We start from the raw sequence: 23,530 nt of genomic DNA, 5'->3' as shown, positions 1-23,530 counted from the left end.
AACAAAACAGGTAATAAAAAAAATTAATCCTCAAACAAATCATTAATCTTAAGGTATATTCCAATAAAATGAAAACGAATAAAATAGTGATAATATATACATATTTATAGATTCTTTATAAATATTAAAAACATCCAATAATGTTTATGTCAAATATTATCTCTCTTTCCATCTATCTACATCATATTTCAATTTTTAATTGTTATTCTTCTGGAATTAGGTGGACAGAAGGTAGCTAAAGATATGGGATTTGAAGGTTCAAAGGGTATTTACGAATGAGGAGGAAATAGAATTCCAGAGAAATGGATCAGGAAAGATCTACCAAAGGCTGCGGTTCAATGGGCAGCAACAAATAAGTCTGAAGGGCATAAGCAGGTGTTGTTGGAATGTACTGAGGATTGAAATTGAAGGATATCAGAGATGTACGATGGACAGTGGGATTGGATAACTTGGTAGAGGAAGGATGCAAGGAAATATTTACGATGGACAGTGGGATTGGATAACTTGGTAGAGGAAGGATGCAAGGAAATATTTACGATGGACAGTGGGATTGGATAACTTGGTAGAGGAAGGATGCAAGGAAATATTTACGATGGAAGGTGGGTTAAAGCTACTTCAATTTTTCATAAAATTGGGTGACAGGCATTCCTAGGGACCCTGAAGATGAAACATACAAAGCAATTAATCAACCTTTTTAATTTTGCTTTGAGATCCACAGAGATATCTTTATAAACTGCACAACAATAGTCAAAGTGCGGGAATATTAAGAAAGTAACCAGGAGTTTACTCTTGGAACCTATAATTTCAAAAGGAAGTAGGTAAGAAGGTGATTTAAATGCTTTACAGTGGAGAAGGTACAACAAGAAATATCGGAGAAGTGATTTTTCCAGGAGAGAGTTTGGTCAATGGTAACACCAAGGTTTTTGACGGATGGAATTTTATTGGATTGTTGTTTAGGATGGATTGTTGTTTCCAACTAGGTTGGAACATGAGGAATAGTTTTCAGGAGGTGATTGTATCCTATTATGATTGCCTTGGTCTGTCTGATCGAGCTGCAAAATTATTAAAAAGGACGTCAAGCCCTGGAGTACCTACAGCCATAAATGTTGTAGTTTTAAATGTTTAATGTTGGAGTCTTGCCCAGCCTGCTCAACAATTGAGTAATCTCTCAAATTTTTATATTATAAGGCCCTTCTCGTAAATAATGCTCATTATGCATTTTGAGTCAAAAATTTTATAAAATATGCAATTGTAGTAATATCTAAGGTTAGAAAAACGTACCTAATTTAGTTTACCTTCAGTGTTAGGTTCCTATTAATTTCACGAATAAATTCAAATAACAGCAGCATTATGTTATCATTATAAAGTTATAACCACTCTATATGAATGTTAAAAAACATAATTTCTTTACTGTTTGTGTTTTGATACCATTACAACTTGGTTTGTATGTTGTTTTTAGCTTTTATGAAAATAGGATTTTTTTAACAGCTTGGTAAGATATTATCAATGTTCATAAATTATAATTTTATAGTACAATATTTTTAAAAAGTCACTTTAAATAAAGATTCAGGGGCTAGTTTTTCAATCAACTTACATTTCTTAAATTATTACAGGCAGTAATTAGTGCTATTCATCTACTTTGAACCGAAATTAAGTATGTCTTGTTTCTGTTCAAGATATGTATAATAAATTTTAAAATTTATTTTCTATTAGTAGTATTAATTTTACTTACACCCCTACTTGTCCCCTACAATATTAATTTAAAAATGGGAGGTTAGCTTATAATAGTGTTAGACCTTCAAGCAAATAAAGTATTTCTTTCATATTTTTTCTCTTTTTCAAATCATACTTTGGCAAATTATAGATAATACAATTTATACAGATCAGATAAAATTGGTAGGCGGACTGACTTTTGACCATTTCATATATAACATTTTTAAAATTGATATAATTTCTACAAATATCATCTAAGTTCCAAATTTTTGTCATAGTATAAAATAGCATATTTTTTTCTATCTTTATTTTTTCCAGCTTTATATTTACTTATCTCTTTTATGTAAATAAATTTATAACCTTTAGGAAATTCAGAAGGTCCTGAAGTATTAAATTGCAACAAAAAGTTTACTAAAGATAAGTGAAAGAATTGTCAAAACAAATCATACTTTCTAAAGAATATATTTCAATTTCCTAAATAGCAAATCAAATTTAATCGATTTCAAAGAATTAAGAACAAAAATTAAATTTATTAAATCAATTATGTAAATTTTATTATGATAAATAAAGGAGTAAAAGTCACATTTACTTTATTTCAGTTGTTTGTTTGTTTTTTAGAGAACCTCATTCATGTCTGCCTATTTATTTCATAATAAAGTTCAAACTAATACTATTAGTCTTTCAGTTTGTACTTGGTACAATTACAATGACTTATACAATGTTAATTAGTAATTTTTTTACTTTTTAACTCCTATAATATCACTAACAGTTGTTTCTATTAAAAAATGGAAAGTATCAGTGCGTGTTCATTGAACTTTTTATACTTGTATTTATGAACTAATACTATTAGCTTTCATTATGAAACAGGTAATATGCAGCTTAATTATGCAACTTGAATAATATTGAAAAGTTCAATGTTAAACTGCTTGAACTAAATTGTGAGTCTTGTACTGTTAGTACATATATTCAGATACTAAACATGAAATACACAAAAATGTGACTTGTACTTGTGGAAGAGAAAACATAACATTATTATATACTATGTGAAAATAATGAGTGGGCAAGATATAAAGAAATTTCTACAGAAATTATTAATCATTTTGATCGCCATGAAAAAATATTAAATTAAGGTTTAATACTTATTTCAAGTATGTTTAAATAAAAAAATGTATAGGAAATATGGAAGTGCAATAGAAAATCTTTATTACATTCATGCATATTTCTCTGAGGTGCTCCAATTCCTGTTCTGCAGTAATAGTTCTATGCCTTAAACAACATATTTCTTCTTGGGCCATGGTATATCTGCTTTCCAACTTGGCAAGCTAAATGAAAAGATCATTCAATTACACATTTATTGCATTAATGAATGAACCCATTATAAGCAAAAGAAATTTAACAAAAAAAATAAATAAAAGAATTTTGTTGGATTTTCAACAAGTGATGACGGTAATTTAAAATAAAAATTAATTCATATAAATATCAAATGAAAAAATTGAAGTATTATAGTAGAATTCAAAACAATAATTAATGCTAACTATAACAATAACGATTGTTTTGATGTTTTTTAAATACTTAAATATGTTTTTAAACGATAAATATACTTTTATAGAAATGAAAATGAAATTGTTAAAAATTTTCTTTTATATAAGAAATCAGCAACAAAATAAATTACTGAGTTTTATCCATGGGTGGAAGGAGACATGAGAACAATATTCAATACTAGAACTGCATTGTTATTTAGCATCTTTTGTCTCGCTTAAGGGTAGAAATCTCAAAAAAGAGGACATCAAAGAGTCACCCAAGAAGAATAAGGGACTCTTTGTTTTGGATCGCCAATGAATGAGATGAGTGAAAACTTTTAGAGGACAAATACTTTGTTTGTTGAAAGATTGTTTACAGCAAGTCTTAGTTTGTTGAGAAAGAAGACAAAGAAAATCTTCCATCATCAAAAGAAGATTGTATAAATTGGTTAGTGTTGTACAACCTAGAACTTTAAGTATATTTGTTAAGGCAGTTAATAATTTAGTTGACTGTTCTGATTGCTCACAAGCCCACCCTGAGATTAAGAGTCTAAAATGTTATAAAATTTAAATAAACTTCTCCTATCTGTTTAGTATTAAAGCTTTTCATTTGAACCTCAACTATACTTTAGAATTGAGAATTAAGTTAAAACTATCAATTACCTTTTTATTTTACATTAAATAATTATTATTACAATATATATATATACAAACTATATACATGTCATAAAATATATTTTCTTGGGGCATATATATATATATTTTTTTAATGGGCAATTATCAGATAATCCAGAATCCGTTTCAAATGAATTTGCAAATTTTTTATCCAAAATTTATAATTCTGTAAATCATTATAACAATGCTAATTCGGAAGACATTGAATTTCAGAATGACAGTTATGATACGGTTTTACAATATAATCTTCCATTTACGCTGTGGGAACTCGAAAATATTTTAAATATCGCTAAAGGATCTTCACCTGTTCCGATAACATTGACTACGACAAACACCTTCCATGGAACACCTTTAATTGGCTCCTCGATTTCTATAACTGCATATGGTCTGTTGGGGAGTTCCCAATTATCTGGTGAGATTCGGTGGTAATACCAATATTGAAACATGGGAAAGATAAACGATTATGTAATAGTTACCGTCCTATTTTTCTGACTAGTTGCCTAAGTAAAGTCATAGAACGGATGGTAAACAAAAGACTGATGTGGGTATTAGAAAATAATGGCCTAATTCAAGCTTTTCAGTCTGGATTTCGCAAAGGACGATCTACATTAGATCATTTAGTCACTTTAGAGACCAAAGTCGAATATGCATTTATCAATGGACAACAAGCGATTGCAGTATTCTTTGATATGATGAAGGCATTCGATAGTATAAGCCATCCTTCAAAAATTAACGTCTGTGGGAATTAGTAGACAAATGTATCCCTTTATAAAACAATTTCTCTCTAACCGTCATTTTAAGGTTCAAGTTGGCCGTGATCTATCACAAAATCATAAACAGCTCAATGGTGTTCCTCAGGGTTGTGTTCTTAGCCCCACTTTATTCTCACTTATCATAAATGATCTAGGACTCAATTTACCATGAGGCATCAAATCTTTACTGTTTGCTGATGACTTAGCGATTGTTTGCAGGTCGGAGAGCGTTAATACTATTAAAAATAAATTGCAAGAAGCCATGACAGAATTAATCACTAGTCTACATCTATTGGCTTACAAATTTCCACAGAAAAAACTGCATGTCGCCACTTTAGTCGAAAAAGAAATACGCCTTTCTCTGTACTACATCTAAGAAATTTACCAATTCCTCACAAAAATCATCACCAATTTCTAGGCCTTATATTCGATCATAAATTAAGTAGGGAACCACACATTACATGATTAAGGTCAGCCGCAACAAAAAAATTAAATATACTCCGGTTTCTTAGCGGTACATCATGGGGTTCAGATCGGTCTACCATGTTAAAACTATTCAACATTAGTCTGTTCCAAGCTAGATTATGGTTCTTTTGTCTATGGCTCTGCACGTCGCCAAACTCTTGCCAAGCTCGATTCAGTACATCATATGGGTATCCGGATTGCTACTGGTGCATTGTGACTGGTCCCATTCTCAGCATTGGCTCTGAAGCAGGCCTACCTCCACTATCATTTAGGAGACCAAAAACTAGTTATTAATTATGTTTCCAAATTATTTGAACAAACAAATCATCCAACTTACAAATATATTTTTCGATCTAAATTCTCCATAGATTTTCGGCAGAAACGAAACCCAACACTCCCTCTGGCAGAAAGAATCACTCTGGCTATCTCTGAACTTAAAACGATTCCGATAATGAAGCCTGAAATTCAGAACCCACCTTGGACTCTAAAACAACCTGTAACAATGCTACATCTGTCACTTATGCACAAAAATGAAACCTCATCTGTAAAGTATAAAGAACGCTTGTCGCGTCTTCTAGAAAATATTCCAGATAATTTTTTAATATACACTGATAGTTCCAAATCCGAAAGCTTGACCGCCTCATCTTTTGTCACACACAATTCAACCCAAAAGTTTAAATTACATAAGTTATGCTCAATATACACTGCCGAACTCCATGCGATAGCATCAGCCCTCCATTTTTGCTTTTTAATAACTCAGAAGACTATTGTAATAATCTCAGATTCGCTGAGCTCTCTAAAAAGTTTGAGAAACATGTGCCCCGAACATCCACTCATCATAAGAACTCAATTTTTCTTCTAAAACTATCACAACAAGGTAAGTCCATTAATTTCATATGGGCTCCAAGCCACATTGGCATTGTTGGTAACGAGCTTACAGACAAAGCTACCAGAGAGGCACTTTCACTCCCTGGCCGAGGCACCGCCGTTCTTACCCCATTAGAACTCAGTACAACCCTTAAATTACAAATATTAAAAAGATGGCAAGTGGGATGAAAGTTCTTTGAGTAAATTAAAAGAAATAAAACGATCAGTAAAACCATGGTCAACATCCTACTGCAACAGTCGCAGGGAGGAAGTTGCTCTAACCCGCTTGAGAATAGGTCATACTCTCCTCACGCACTCTCACCTGATCAGAAAGCTGCCACCTCCAACATGCAAATATTGTCAGTCCATTCTCAAGATTAGACATATTTTTGAAAAAAGTACTCACTATTTGCCAACAATAAACAGGATAGGACTGACCCCAAATTTATCAAAAGCTCTCACAGACAAGGAAGCCTAAAATTAAATTAGTGTTTGAATTTTTACAAGCACATTCTCTTCTTTCTAAATTATAACTCCTCTTCAATTTTAATTTTTTTTTTATTAATTTATTTTTTTAAATTTATTTATTTTTTATTTTATTTTTATAATTTTTTTTTTACTTTTATTATGCCATAGGTGTTGATGACCAGAGGGTTTTACGCCTTTAAGCAATAATTAACAACAACAACAACATATATTTTCTTACAGAGTATGTAATTATAAAAAATTAAAACATGTGCCTAGTTATACCAAAGCAGAATTTGAATAATGATATACCTAAATAATGATTTTTTGTAAGTAATTTAAAAATATCATTTTTAATTGTTCACTGGATCATCTGCAATGTGTTGCATGCATCTAAATACTTCTGTTAATCAAAACAAATATTAATTTATAAAAAATAAAATTTTTATCCAGTTCACAGGTTAAAAGATGGGTAATACTTTAAAGATGCACTCTATATTCCATTATTATTATCTAACAGGACCTTAATAACACCACCTGAAATTTGATGATTTAAAAATATCTGTTTGAGAAATCACTATTAGATCAAATAATTGATGAGCTAAATTTTGTGAACCAAAAAGTGATAAAAGAAACAAAAAGACAAAGTTGTAATACTCCTAAAATAAATAGTAAATAATTATTCCCAATAACTTGTGGATCACTTAAGTCATTAATGAAATACATCGATAATACAGCTAAAATTGAATGAAATGTTGACCAAGGTGGAAAGATGATGAAATAAATATCAAGCTGGCTTAATCAGAACATTATCCACTCAAAAAAAATATTTACTTTGAAAAAAAAGAAATAGAATAAGAGTTTATTAGAGTTTTATCACATATTGATTTGAAAACAATAAAAGGCAAATAGAAAAGTGAATCAAGATACCAAGATAAGCTGAGCATGAGAAGAAAGTACATAAATCTAAATTTGCTTTTATTTGTGGTAAAGGCCAGGATCATGTCTATTCAAACGTAATAGCACTGTGTACTAGCTAGAGGTTTTCAGAATCTGGTTAATTTTGGAAGGAAATTTCTGTACTGGTTTATGTCTGTTTTTATGAAAGTTCCAAGCCATTAAAATGAAGCAGAGACACCAGACACCTCTCTATCGAGAGATAAGTTATTTAAACAAAACTACTGTTTTTAAACTGATTATTAATGTACTTATCATAATTATAAGAAGGCTAAAGAATGATAATTTTAAAAAAGTGCTTACTTGTGTCTGTAACACAGCAATTGTGTCTTCTCGAGCCGCTTCGGCTTGTCTCGAATCTTCCAGTTCATACTGAAGTCTTTCAGCAGTTCCAAGAAGAGATGCAGCTTTTTCTTCTAATTTCCCTTTCTCAACAGTAGCCTCTATTAAATAGTTATGGAACATGCCTTTTTGAAGCTGCAGAAATAAAGATACGACAATTTAGCGATAAAAAATCATATCATGATCACTAATGAGATCCAAAAATAATATGATGTACTAAAAATAATATTAAACCAAGCCGTAAGTGCGAATTTTTGATCAAATTAGTTAATAATACTGTAGTATTTCAAGCAGTCAACTTTTTGGCAAAAAATACAGATTATGACACAAGTTATGCTAATGTTTTTTAAAAAGAAGTGGTTTTGAAACAAATCTAAAAACACCACAAATGATAAAATATATATGATAATATTTTAGTTTGCAGTACAATTTATATACTATAGTTTATAACAAATTATTTTAAATATGCATTCAAAATAGTTCATAAATTTGCATTCATATCTGTTTTTCCAAAGGTATGATATAATACACACCATTATTTAATGAAGTTTATTGAAAAATTATGTAAATAAAGACAATTTACAGACAAACTCAGAACTTTACCTCCAAACAAGAGGTCATCCTATCTTTCTCCTAGTGTTAGCCAGTTATTTATAATTATAATTAAGCCTTAATGAAAACACCTGGAACATGTTTTTTTTATATATTCTTAAAAACTCAAACCATCAATGTATCCTAATTATTTAAAACTTTTTTATAATATGAATGGCAAACTTAGTTAAGGATCTACCAGTTGGACAGTAATAGTCCATTTATCTCCCATACTTCATGTAAGTTTCATGGCAATGAGTTATTTAGACTATTAAGACTATTTAGACAGGAAACTAACAGTTTTTTCAATGATAATTTTCTATGATTTTTTGCAATTTATTCATAGTAAAACATGTTCCATGTTGAAGACAATATCAAAAATACCATATTTTTAAAATTCTTCAATTGATAAAAGCACATCCATAAAAACTAATAGCAATTAGAAAAAAAAAGATTTAATGAACTATTGGAAAAATAAGATTTACTGACACAATTAAAAAAAAAAAAACAATAATAAAAAATCACAAGCAAACTACACAATGAACACACTAAAGAAAACTATAGACAAGAGGAAGAGAAAGTCGGGAGGGCAGAGCACTAAAGGAATACTAATTATATTCCTTGGAAACAGCACCTTTGGTGAGCGCTTTGGTGTGTCTGAGGCACTCGCTGTTTCAGCCTCACTACTTCCAGGTGGGCTTGATATAACTAGAAAATATATTCTACAATTTAGCAAATGTGATCTTTCAGACAATGCCAAACATAAATAAAATAGATAAATATATAATAATGTTGGAGCAAATGTTTTATTTAATGTATAAATATTTTTATAAAGAGTAAAGTACTTGAATACATTTACTTCAATAACCTTATTATTTAAGTGCTTTAAAAAATAAAAATTGATTGAAAACATTTTGATGATAAAAACATATGTGAAGTAAATATTAATACATTTTTCTTAATAAGATTAGTAATTGTACAGAATATTTAAAAACCTTATTATTATATTATTTTAAAAATATTAATTAATTTTTGTTTTTTTTTTTATTCATATTTGTAATTGCTAAAATAGAACTGCCATTATAAAATTCTGGCAGGTTTGTTCTTCTAGATTACGAATCATTCAATACAAAATTAATTACAACCACTATTAACTTACCACCTTGTGAAATCTTTGAGGTCCCTGGGGTCGAGGCATCAATCCTGAAAATATAAAAAAAATGAAATCTTTTATAATTCTTAAAAATTATATCTTTTATAATTCATAACAATATGGTTTATAAAATTAACCATGTGTTTATTTTTAAATTTTGTTAACTTAATTTTTTTTAAAGGATAGGTTAATACTGCACTAAAATTTAGTCAAAAATTTGAAAATAAAAATCCAAAATGGCTTTGAGAACCTACCTCCAACAAGAGCGTTACAAGGAGCACAGAAAAAATGTAACTAAATGTTTAATTTGAGTCCATAAATAGAGATCTAGGAACATCTGAAACCTCATTTAAGACTGGTTACGTACAAAATTCAAACATTTCAGGGGGCAGGGAGGAGAATTGCACAAATTTGATAGCCAACTAAAATTATGGATTTTATGAATAATATTTTAATTTTATATTTTGATATTTCCCCACTTCTTATATTTTTAAAAAATTATAAAAGATGCTAACACCAACTGGTACATGTACGCATGCCATTGCCACACGGATCTTGAATTTTATTATGCAATTTATGTAAAAATCTACCTACAGTTGTAATAATTTAAAAAAAAAAAGGATAATGTCTTAAATTAAATCCAACATATTTATTTAAACTAAATCAATAATAAATTGTTAATCTACAAAGGTATAATATACTTATAGTAATAGTTATAAGAAATGTAAGACATTGTTTTTTTTTTTATTTCATGAATTAATTTTTTTAATTCGCCTTTCAATAAAGGATGGTCTCCAATAACAAATAAAATTGGTACATTGGTAGTAAATAACATAGGTCAAAATGGTAATCATACCTATGAACTGTTTAATGAGACAAACACTGAGTTCATGATTGTGATTGAGGAAGAAACAGTACAACTACAACTAGATTTTACTTTATCAGTATGGTATTCTAGGATAATGATAAAATGGTATAAAAAAAATTGTTGTCATTGTTTTTAAATTTTTCATTATAGTTAATTCATGAAAAAAGCATAGATGAGGACAAATCTTAAACTTTTTTTGTAAATAAAAAAAATAATATTTTTAGTATATCAAGATGTTCGTCTCTTTACTGGAGTAGTCAATCACATAAATTAGTTTAATTATATAAAACACAATTAAAGTACAAAATATTACAGTATTGTATTCTGTACTTATGTGATCTTTGGTGTTTCTGTCCAGCTGCCAGAATTGGCAGAATGTTAACAAGTTAATAATTCACTACCATTTCAGAGACCTAAGGATAATGTTGAAATATTTCAATATCTGAACAGTAATTTTTGTCTTTCTTGGGGATTTAGCTATAATTAATTAAAAACATAATATAATATTACAACTGAATAAAACTAGATAAATAAAATTTTTTTATATATATTGAAAGGACGGACAGAAATGTAGTGTTGTCATCAAACAAAAGATATCTAAAAATGTATCTTTAATTAAAATTAATAAGCTGAAAAAGTTTAAAATGATCTCTACTTTTTTTCAAAAACATTAAAAAAAAAAGGTTGTTCAGAGAAAAGTCAAATTATTGCATTTTTGCATGAATATGATTCTTAAATTATTTGAAGTTTGTATATTCAAAGTATTTGGATTTAATGATCTGTAACTCCAGAAATCCATCCAAATAAATTGTTAAAAAATGGTAAAGTTTATCAAAAGCAGACAATCAAATTAAAACCTTAGAATGTATTTTAGAAAAAATAAAATAAATATAGTGCATATTACATTATATAATCTATTCATTGGGATGATGATATCTGTCACATAAAGACAGAAATAAGAGGGATCTTTAAAATCTTTATTGCATTACCGCAATCTTTGTTGCATCTTTATTCCATTTATTGCAATAAAGAAATGAGAGTCTATTGGTCAAATCATGCTATCTGCGAAAATGGTGGCTGTTGCAAAAATTAGTTTTTCATTTGGAACTCCATATCTTTTCATTCAGTGTTCATGATATTTGTTAAAATAAATTGATTTCTGGTTAAGACAAAATTTCATATGGAAATAAAAACTACTACTCCTACAAAGATAAATGTAATGATCTACTTTATAGTACACTGCACTAGCTTCAATTTGAGTGCTGGCAGATACCTGTACTTCTAATGGTTCATGAGGTATGGTTTTTCATAAATCAAAAAGCTTTGTCTGAATGAAAAGAAATCAACATCCTGTGAATTTATTTTGGCAAATATCATGAAAACTACTACTCCTATGAAAATACTAATTATAAACTACTATATAGTACATTAAACAAGCTTTAATTTGAGGGCGTGAGTGAGACTAATGTTCCCTGAGATATAGGTTTCCCAAAATAAATTCACTAACTAATGGTTTTTCAATATGTTATTTATGAAACGTTTAAAAAAAAATATATATCTCAGGAACTATTGAACATAAATAGTTCAATATTAATAACAGAATATCTTTTAGGGCTCATATTAAAGACAATTTACTCTACTTTGAATTATGTTCTACAGGTTTTCTAGTGTTGTACATATTATTTTATTATAAGGTTATGGATAATTGTTGATAGTTTCAAGTATATACTCCAAATGAACTATTAATTTTTTTTTTAACATTTTGAAGCAGCCGCCATTTTTAAAGGTAGCATTATCTGATTTACACTCTAATTTCTTTATTCTCAATGTAATAAAGACTCAAAAAAGTGCTATCAAAGTTTTCATCAGGTATATCTATTTTTTGGAATGGGCTCTTGGACTACTAGAAATGACAACCATTCACATAGCTAATTTTAAAGATTCATTAAGTTACTACATATGATTGCAGATATACCCTCAGACTTAAATTACTATCAATGACACTACTGTAACACTAGGATAAAACAAAAGCATTATTGCTGTATTATAGATATTCTAAAATTACAACATAGGAGTATGGTTGATGAGATTATAGTTTTATAAAATATAAAAGTAATTTATTTGCTATATGGATAGAACACACAACATTTCAAAGGAATATGTTTAATTAATCCTATTTGTGTTAAGAAATACTTGCAATAATAGTGATCAATACTCATAATTATTATAGTTAAAGACTGATATCAATTCAACAAAAGAAAAATTACATTTAAATTTTTGTTTTCAAGATTCTTCATGCTGAAAAGAAGATAAAAACTGATCCGCCAATACTAAAGCCTGAGTATTATATATCCAATGGAATTTTGAGTGCAGGGCAAAACAGGCTTAAGGATATTGAGCATGCTAATAGACAGCTTGTTACCAAAATCAACATAATCAACAGGACTAAGGTAAAAGCTTAAAACTTTATTAATTATAAAATGTATTTAGGAGACAAAATGAAATTCATAACTCCATTAGAGTCTATTTTTGGAGGAGGAGAACTTGTTTAATGTTGTGTTTAGTTTTTTTTTCAGTTGCCTCTTACCTTGTAGATCTTTGGCCCGCCCAAACCAGCCTTCTCCATTTCTGCCTATCTTGGGTCACTGATTTCCAGTTGTCTGCATGCAGCTCTTTCACATCTTTGTTGATTCTGTCTATCCATCTGGTTTTTGGCCTTCCACATGGTCTCTTGCCTAAAAAACTGGTGTTCATTGTTGTGTAGAGGCAGCCTGATGGATTGCTTTGAACCACATGAGCTGCCCATCTTAACCTCCTTCCCTTCATATCGTGAGATATTGATTGAACAGCCACTGCAAGCAGTTCATTGTTAGTTCTTCTCCTCCATGTGGTAAGACTCTGATCCCACATTACTCCAGTAATTGTTCAGAGGACTTTCCGTTCAAATCTCTCAATTCTGCTTTCTAGGGTACCTGTTGGAGCCCAGGTCTTACAGCCCAACATGAGAGCTGGCTTTATCATAGCATTGTACACCCTTAGTTCAGATATTTAGAGATTTCAGTATTCTTGACAGAGAGAAAAAGGCTCTGTTCAAGCTTGTTATACACTGTTCTATCTCAGTCCGTTGATCATTTATTGATATTATTGTGGACCCGAGGTATTTGTAACTGTCTATTTTTAGAAACAATTTGCCATCCACGCAGACCATGTTGTTAAGGTGAATTTTTTGGATTACAATCATATATTTTGTTTTATCTTCACTTACTTGCAAGCTGATTTCTTTTGCTTCTCTTAATAGAATCTTTACAAGTCTTTCCATGTCATCTTGGTTACTTCCTAGGACTGCAATGTCGCCCATGTCTATAGTAAGGCTATTCATTTAAAACAAAAAGGTCAAATAACAGTAGGCTTTAAACTGTAATATTTCTTTACATTGCATTAATCCACTAAGTTGAACAATGCACCATAACAGTAACAGGACTCCTTTCATCAACATAAACATGATGGAATAAAAAACAAAACTATTTTAATTATCAAATATTTAATTTGTTCATAGAAAAGGTATTTCAAACATAAAACATCAGAAATACTTGCATCCTTTATCTTGGCTTTGTCTGATCTCATAAATAAAGATCTTTGAAAATTTGAACTAATAAATTTTGTTGGTCTATTTCTGGTATTTCAGATATGTATATACAAGAGAAAAAAACAAATTAATTTAAGTAAAGACTTCTGAATAAGTTATATTTCCAGTTTTATCACCATTGACATCAAAATGATTTGATTGATAAGATCTTTTTTTCCCTACACCACGTAGTTATGGCTCTTCTGCAACAATATTTCTGGCACACAAATAAAGCCAGGAAAATTTAGACTGATTAGCCTAATAAATTTATTGTAATAAACCTTTTTTTATGGGTATGAAGTTGCATTAAAAATTATTTTTCAGATTGACATTCGTGGTTACTGCCTTGCTTTTATGGGTTAGTGTGGTTTTATAAAACCTGAAGTCTTCCTCAATAAACAGTTTATCTAGTGCAAAAAGATTTTTTCAAATTCGAATGGTATAGTGATTCCTGAAATCAGCGGGGTTTAAACAAAAAATTCTTTAGCTTTATCTACATACATAGATGAATTATATTATTTCTAAAGCTTTCAGGGTGGATGAAGTAGTTAAAATTTGGAGAAGATTGGTACTTTAGTTTCTGCGATTAACATTTAAAAACAAAACCCTCCCTGATCCACAACAAACCTTCCATAACCAGCAGTAAATTATGATAAAAAATCAAGCTCTTAAGTTTAAATGAAAATTCAACGTCTTCTACACCAGTAATCTATTCCACTCTCTCCAAAATCTGAATTACACCAAACAAATATTTTCTAAGCATGTATGCTACCTCTGTGTGAAACTGTTTCTAACTAGGTCCACTTGAGAATGTTACTCATACTAAATGCTGTTTTGAATACAAATAATAATAATGCCAATAATAATGTTGGTATTTTTTTGCTGTACCAAATGTAGAAAAAGATTATTTTTCCTTTAAAAAATATTTTCCTTCACCGCACAAAAAACATGTATTCACTCACCCACTCACTCAACCTTCACTCTCTCATTTTAAAATTATTTTCATAATTTTTTTTTAAAAACCATAACTAAAGGTATTCCTGAGTATTGTATTGAAATAAAGTCTATGTCTATTTTAGTTCAAATGAAAAATTAGGACTTTCATAAATTCACAAAAACAAAACAAAACAATTAATTACAAATAAATAAAATTACAAAAAGATTCCAAGGTGATAAAAGTTAATCTATAAAATTTATATATGGTTTAGACACCTCTTGGGCTAGTATATACTGACATAATTGTAAACTGATCAGGAACTAAAATTAGTATAAAATGAACTTGTCTATTGTACTTATTATGCTAAAGAAAAATAGAATTTTTGAAGAAATATCAGCTGTTTAAGACTGATCTTCTGAGGGACAGAGCATTTAATTTCTGTTCAATTGTCATTTGAACAGAAATGTTGTTGTTTGTCATTGATCTTTCAAAAGGGTGGGGATAAATGATAAAATTAATTTTTAAGTCCTTAACTATCTAAGACAGAGTTAGTATGGTAGCTGGTCAAAAATGTTTTTCAAAATCTAATTGAAGTTACAAGTTCTATATGATTTTTAGAAACAACCATTTTGTTGTTAAAGTGCTCTATTTTTAAGAACTTTCTGAAAAAACATACCTTATATGTTGCCAGTTTTCATCATTTACCTGCTATTTAATTTGATCTGGATTAAATATGATATGCAACAACCCAAAGACAAATACTTTTTTTGGAATATTCAAACTTCTTCTACACTTCTACTTAATTCATAATTGCTTTATTTTAGATTAATTTAATGAAAATGACCTCTAAGTTACATAAATTTGATTTTGTTTTATTATTGAACAGGGAGCAATTGACTGCAGTGAGGGAACATTGATAAGAGACAGCAACTATAAAACCAGAGTAATAAATAACTTAATGATTGAAAAGACAAACAAAGACCTCTATGACCTACTTTTAACAATTGTAAGTAATAAATTATAGTATGGTAATAAACATAGGCTTGTGGGTGAATTTGTGATATCCTCAATATAGCAAAATAATTAGTATCATAAGTTTAACAGATAAATATGTTTTATAATTATGAGAGATAGTTGACCGTGGATGATGAACGAGGAGAAGATGGTTAGGGGTGCGGTCAATGATAAACACAAATAAGTAGGATTAACCTATTTTTAATGTGCCAATGTTTCGGCTAGAGTTTCTAGCCTTCTTCAGGGTTAAAAATAGAACAAGATAACAACCACAGTTGGTATAGAAAAATAAATAAATAAAAAAGAAAGTATAAACAGAATAATTTTACACATAAAATGAATAATTTTACAAAATAGAATTAATAAAATGAAGTGATGAGAGAAGCGGGAAATAAAATGTATACATAGGTAATTGAAAAAGTGGGTAAAATAACATAATTAAGGAAATGAAATAAAAATGAAGTTATATAATGCAAAGAAGCATGAACATATTAGTTATAATTAATTTAAAATTGAAATATGAAAAGAAAATGAAAATTGAGAGGAAGAAAATATATGTAACAATAATAGATGATAAAGAGGAAAAATATAAGTAAAGTATACCAAGAAATGAATAGAAAAAAAAATTCTGAAAACACCAATAATAATATAGTGAACAAAACTTATAGCGCGGGTAAGGAAAATGGAGAAAATAAGGGGTAAGAGTAAAATAAAGAAAGGGGAAAGAAAACAGAAAAGAATAAAAACGAACCTGTTCGCTGGAAAATCAAACGCCTGATGGATACTGCGCTAATGACGGTGAAACTCAGAATTAAAAAAGCCATTACAACAATGACTAAGTCTTTTTTTATAAAGAAAACGTTACGAGGGTGAAAATAAAAAATAAAAACTAGAAAAATATAGAGGAAGAAAGCGTGTGAGAGGGTGATGACAAATGGTTATAGAAAGAGTTAAAAATATATACTAATCAACGAATTACCAAATAACCAAGTACCGGAAGATGAAAGTGTCATGGTTATTTAACAACAGTTAAAAAGAGGAACGGTAATGTAAAGAAAAGGTTTAAAAGTGAAATAATACGTTAAAAGGTGAGAGGAAAAAAATAATATGAATTTATCAAAAAAAATAAAATAAAATAAAAAAAATATATAATGTGAAAATTACTTTTTTAACAAATTAACTATTTGTGAATATGTTAATGATAAGTTGTTCTTGTCGGTTTTTAAATTGACGGAAGAAGGTTCTAATTGGATATAGAGGCTTTCAGAGAAGAGCCTTTTGTCATGGTTATGAACAGTAGCAAGTATAGACGTTTTTTCGAAATCGAAGGAATGATTTAATGAAAGAGAATGTTCCGAAAGTTTAGAGGCAGAATTATTATGTGAGGAAATAGAATATTTGTGTTGTTTGATACGGTCTTTTAGGAGATTTTTGGTTTCACCTACCTAAGCAGAATTACAATTTAGGGTGGAGCAAGGGATGCGGTATACAATGTGTGATCGGTGTAGAGGAGGGATTGTGTCTTTTAGTTTAGTGTAAGTATTAGAGTGTGTTGTGAGGTCTGAAGTCAATACGGAGGTTAAGTATAGTAGAACGTAAGAGTTTTTGAATGTTGTTGGAAAGAGAGGGGATATATGGTAGTGATCTGTATAAGGAGGTAGAAAGGGGTTGTGAAGAATTGGGTGAAGTGGCGAGACGATTTTGATAGTTGTGTAAAAGTTTCTGAATGATATGGAGGGGGAAGTAGCTAAGGGTATATGTTTGATGGGTGTGTGTTTTTTTCATGGGATCGGGAGTCAGAAAGGGAAAGGCCACGGTGAATAAGGTTTTTGGCTACGTTAATTCTTTGATGGTAAGGATGTTGGGAGTGGTAATTTAGAAGTTTGCCTGAGTAGGTAGGTTTGGTGTACCAGTCAGTGATGAGAAGGTCAAGGAATGGAAGGGAGTTATTATTTTCAATTACGACAGTAAAATTAAGGCGTGGATGGTAAGAATTAAAAGCGGTTAAGATGTAAGGGATTTTATCAGGATTTAAAACAAGGAGATCATCTACATATTTTTTAGTAAGAATAATGTCAACTGGAAAAAGTGTGATGACGGAATCGAGCAAATCATTAAGATCAATGTTGGAAAGATCGGGAGCTAGAGGATTTCCCATGGCCAGCCCTGAAATTTGGTTAAAGAACTGATCCTGGAAGGTAAAGTAACCAGATTTACAACAGAGTTGAAGGGATTCAACGTAGGAAAAAAGGTTAAGTGATGTGTGGGGTGCAATGGATGTCCAATTGGCTTCAACAATAAGAAGGGCTTTGTCTATTGGAATGTTGGTGAATAAACTCTCTACATCAAAAAAAACAAGAATTTAATGGTCAGGAATAGTGAAGGATAATAAAAGATCATGGAGGTGAAAGGAATTATGAATATCATATGAATTATGGTGACTGAAGGTTTGTAAAGCGGGAAGTAAGAATATAAATATGTTTTGATATAATATAGATAATTCACAAACAGGATTAAATTTACGGGATATACATCCTGAAGGAGGGCAGAAACACATAAGGTGAGGTGTTGTGTGATCTGCCATATTCCAGTCATCTTCAAATAAATCATAATAAAATAATCGAGTAAAACATGGTGAAGTTAGTATTTACTATATCTTTGCACAAAATTGCAATTTTTCTTTTAATAAATAATTTTTCTTCTAATAAATAAATTAGAAAAGTTATCAAACAGAGTCAAAATCTTTCATATATTTTTCCTAGGCCTAAAGACTATTTATATCCCAGTACCAATACAGGTATAATATAATTTCATCACATCAAAGAGAATCCTGTAAGATATAGCGACAGCAATAAAATCTATCTTCAAGAATGGAAAATCAGCTATAAACATCAATAGCAAAGATTTTTATCAGAGGAGACGAATCAGGCAAGGAAACAAAACTCTTAGTTCTCAACTTCTTATTGTTTTGATATATAAAAAAAGACAAAATTTATAAATACCAAGCAGTTTACACGGACTGTATTAGGATGGCTTAGTCTTTATAAAACCAGCAACAAGGGTGTGATGGAATAACAAGAGCTTCTACGAAAATCTTATGATTACAACAGGAGCTTCCAAACCAAACCCTGTGTTAATTGAGGGTAGAAACATTGTAGGCCAGAAGAGATGGGTTGGCAACTTTATATATGAGTGTCTTCAGCATGCTGCTCTTGAATATTGGAAGGGTATGCTCCTGCTACAAACTGTCTTAAAACCTTTTTTTAAACTCCTACCTGAGCATTTCTGAGATAGAGGATGTTACCCTATAGGTCACAATCTTTTTTAAACTAGGGAAGGTCATTCTGTGGGACTGTAACAAAATAAAAGTCAACTTCCCCAGACCGGAATCGAATTGTTAGTGCAGACTTGAGGTTGCTAAGATGACGCCTTGACTCACTTGGTTATCAGCCACATTCTATCTTAAAAGCTGCCACAATGGTTTTCCTCAAAGAGACAGAAAGCATATATCCATATATTCATTCATGGTTCAATGTAGTACAAGAGCCCAAGGGAAGAAAAAAGGCAATTGTTTCACCTCAATTTTTGATTACTTTAATGAAAACTATGTATAATTACTAGTCAAAATTGATGAGTCTGCCAAGTATAGGTCGGGAGAATAAAAAATGGCGGCTGTTTCAAAACGTTAAAAAAAATAATTTTTCATTCGGAGCTATCTATATTTAAAACTACCAACAACACTAGAAAACTTAATAGGATATTATTCAAAGTAGAGTAAATTTGCTAAAATATGAGCCCCCCTCATAAAGCTATTTAGGTTCAATATTTCTCAGGATATAGCTTTTTAAAAAGCAACATTTCATACACATATATTGAAAGATTAGTAGTCACTGAATTTGTTTTGAGAAATTTATGTCTCAAAAACCATTCAACGTACTGATATCTATTAGCACTCTAATTTAAGCTAGTTTAATGGACTATAAAATAGGTTATTACGTTTATCTTCATAGGAGTAGTAGTTTTCATGATATTTGATTAAATAAATTGATTTGTAATGAGGTGTAGATAGTTGATCGTAGATTACTAATTGGAGAAGATGCTTGAGATTGTTGGATGACTTATAAGTTGTTCTGGAAAATTTTCATGGCCAAAATTTATATCATAAAAACTACCACCCCTAGGAAAATATGTGTCATGAACTACTCTATAGTAAATTAAATTAATTATATTTTGAGTGCTGGCAGACATATGTAAATCTTATGGTTCTAGTTATATTTTTTAAAAATTAAACGTTTTATCCGAACAACCAGAAATTAACATTTTGTGAATTTATTTTGTCAAATATCACAAAAACTACTCCTATAAGATAAACGTTACAAGATATTTTATATACAATTTAACTAGAAATTATATGAGTGCTGGCAGACATCTGGGCCCTGTTTCATAATGAAAGCTAATAGTATTAGTTCATAGTACAAGTGTGGTAATAATACTAATACTTATTTTTTTCATGATAGGGATGACTATTAGTGACATTACAGGAATTAAAAAATACTAAAGTACAAGTTACTATTGTACAAGTCTGTGTAATTGAATTAAGATAAATCTACAAGACTAATAGTATTAGTTTGTACTTAATTATGAAACAGGGCCCTGTACGTCGAATGGTTCCTGAGATATATTTTTTCATAAGTCAAATTTATTGTCCGAACAACTATAAATCAATTTTAGCAAATATCATGAAAACTACAAAAAGGCCATAAACTTATTTATAGTCCATTAAACTAGCTTTAATTTGAGTGCTAATAGACATCTGTATGTCTCATAGTTCCTAAGATATAGATTTCTCAAAATAAATTAGCTAACTACTAATCTTTCAGTAAATTTTTATGAAATGTTGCTTTTTAAAAAGCTATATCTCAAGAACTATTAAATGTAAATAGGTCTCATATTTTTGCAAATTTACTCTATTTTAAATAATGTCCTATTAAGTTTTCTAGTGTTATTGATAGCTTTAAAGACAAAGAGCCCTGCATGAAAAATTAATTTTTTTTTAACGTTTTGAAACAGTCACGATGAGGCAGACTCATCAAATTTGACTAGTAATTATACAAAGTTTTCACCAAAGTAATCAAAAATGGGGGTGAAATAACTACCTTTTTTCTTCTCTTGGGCTCTTGTACTAATAGTAAGAGCAACAAAGATGCTGGTACAGGAGTGTACTGTGGGAAGCTTCAAGTGGTTGAGCCTATGGATGATTTTAGAACAAATTAAGATAGAGAAATAAAAGCCATTAACCTTATTCCAAAAAAGCCACCTTCGTGAAGTCAAGAAAATGGTCATATTTTTTGACTCATTGGCTGCTCTGCACTCACATTGCGATCATTGATAACAAAAATGTGGAAGTTGATACACACAGTTAACTTATAAATGAACTAAAAACAGAAGGATGTTAATTGAGTTTCTAATGGGTGTCAAGTCATGGCCATGTGATCTGTTGGAGAACAAAGAAGCAGATTGACTACCAGTTTCCCTAAAATATGAGTCTGCTAAAGAAGTAGTCTTGACTACCTACAGCAGCATCGCCATAGAATTGGGCTAATGGAGAACACCATATGACCGTATGCCAAGAAGAGATGAGGGCTTATCACACAGATGTATTTTCTTCCATAGAGGACAGAAAAAAGAAATTAATTTATCCTGAGAATAGATACTCAGGAAACCTATGTCATATAGGGCTGATAGAAAAGGAATGATGACAATCTCAGACTGAATCTTCACATAATGAAAAATAAAAAGGTAATAATATGTTTATAAATTAACCAAGAAGAGTCTCATTTAAATTTAGACAATGAAATTTTGTTCTTCATTAATGCAATTAATTAATATTCCATATTTTTCTACTAAATTATTTCTGTTTTTGGAAGCATGTTCATCATAACTAAGTCCAATGGCCTTTGAAATATACAAAAATGAAGAAAATACAATAAATTAAAGTAAGTATAACAAACTAATATTGTTAATGAACATACTGTTATTCTAGGGTTCCAAATACTCAAAGAAAACGCAAATGGAAAGTTTTAATGATAGAAAAAATAATTTGCTTTTTATTTCAAGACATCCAGAAATATACAAAAATGAACTCCTTGACCCTCTGGAAAAGTGGAGCATATTACCTGACAAAAATAATCCTGAAATGGCAAGGTGTAACCCACAAAAGAGAGTAAGGTAAATGATGTTACTAAATCAATGAAATATATATATAACACTAGCAGTGTTCAGCAGTTTGATCCACATTAAATGCCTAGAAAAATACGGATTATACATGCCTTATGCTTTGTACACATATCATAAAAAAAAAAAACTTTAAAGAAAGCATTTTTAGTTTGACAGCTGTATTAAGGTAATCCAAAGTCCAGTAAACCATCTATTTTTATACAGATATGCTACGTTTAGTCTGATTTAGATTTTTTTTCGTAATGCAGAGAAATTATCTTTTGAATGAGGTACTATAATATTCTGGGATACGTACGGTTTTTGAGTTATATGACAAACTATTTTTTTTTTAACCATTTCGAATAAGTATTATTTCCAAAGATATACATATATATACACATATACACAGGGTGTTTCAGGGTTAAGTGGCCAAACTGAAAATATGAATTAAGGTCCTCAAAACAAGAAAAAAATTTCCCCTGAAGGTGTGTCTGCAAACGCTTTGTTTAGGAAATATTCATTGTTATGAATTATTTAGGTTATATGAAATAAATAAAACTTATTTATTTTTTCCAACTACTTAATTAATTAAATGTAAATATTAAATTCATATTAAATGTTTTTCAAAGTCATTTCCTTGAGCATTAAGACAGGCTCGGCTTCTTTATAGCAAATGTATCAGTTTCTCTAAGACATTGAAACGTGGACCTAAAGATAGACTTGTTTGGTAATCTTCCATTTGGAAATCTCCTGACATATTCATGACGGGCAGCATTAGCATTATTGTTGCAAGAACCGTATACAAACACCATATAGGCATATTCACCATTAGTATCAATTGAAGGCATAATGATGAGTACTTGCAAAAGCCTCTTACAAACTGATAAATGTTATTGACAGTTCCCAATAGTGATTCCAAATAGTATTAATCCTTATGTTGCCAATAGTTTTTATACCGAGATAAAAGGCCGTATTAGTATTCTATCTAATCCATCCCCTAAACAAAGCGTTACGAATCTTAATGTTTAAATTTGATTAATAAAGTAGTTGGAACAAATAAATAGGTTTTATTTATTTCATATAATGTAAATAATTCATAACAATGAAAATCTTTAGCTGTAAATATCTCCAAAACAAAGCGTTTGCAAACATACCTTCAGAGGAAATTTGAAACACTTAAACTTATATATATTGTAATATGCTCTTTTTTAGTCAATAGTATATTTTGGTGTATAAAGAGTTTTTAATATGTTTTATTTTATGTATCATTTTATTATTCATTTGTTTTGTTTATCCAAAAAGCAAGCTAACCAAGTTTCATTGTTTATAATAACTTCGTGATACAAAAAACCAAGATGGCGGTATGTTGA

The 23,530-nt window shown here is 29.8% G+C and overlaps 2 protein-coding genes across 2 annotated transcripts in view; one reads left to right on the top strand and one right to left on the bottom strand.

Annotated features, from left to right (window-relative positions):
* Nucleotides 1–23,530, bottom strand: part of LOC106678955 (ankyrin repeat domain-containing protein 26) — a gene marked incomplete at its 3' end in the record, with an annotated part of 94,885 nt that overhangs the window by 18,783 nt on the left and 52,572 nt on the right. The window contains 4 exon segments of the mRNA XM_014417827.3: nucleotides 2,922–3,035; nucleotides 7,718–7,891; nucleotides 8,982–9,055; nucleotides 9,507–9,550. Of these exon segments, the coding sequence (XP_014273313.1) occupies nucleotides 2,922–3,035; nucleotides 7,718–7,891; nucleotides 8,982–9,055; nucleotides 9,507–9,550 (406 nt within the window).
* Nucleotides 9,633–23,530, top strand: part of LOC106678957 (uncharacterized) — an 18,787-nt gene continuing 4,889 nt past the window's right edge. The window contains exons 1-4 of the mRNA XM_014417828.2: nucleotides 9,633–9,790; nucleotides 12,657–12,818; nucleotides 15,817–15,936; nucleotides 21,988–22,172. Of these exons, the coding sequence (XP_014273314.1) occupies nucleotides 9,737–9,790; nucleotides 12,657–12,818; nucleotides 15,817–15,936; nucleotides 21,988–22,172 (521 nt within the window). The 5' untranslated portion in view covers nucleotides 9,633–9,736. The remainder of the gene's footprint in view (nucleotides 9,791–12,656; nucleotides 12,819–15,816; nucleotides 15,937–21,987; nucleotides 22,173–23,530) is intronic.

The sequence above is a fragment of the Halyomorpha halys genome, unplaced genomic scaffold, assembly GCF_000696795.3.
Source record: "Halyomorpha halys isolate HHAL.00 unplaced genomic scaffold, Hhal_1.1 Scaffold170.1, whole genome shotgun sequence".
Taxonomy (NCBI): domain Eukaryota; kingdom Metazoa; phylum Arthropoda; class Insecta; order Hemiptera; family Pentatomidae; genus Halyomorpha; species Halyomorpha halys.
This window is presented reverse-complemented; position numbering and strand designations above follow the sequence as displayed.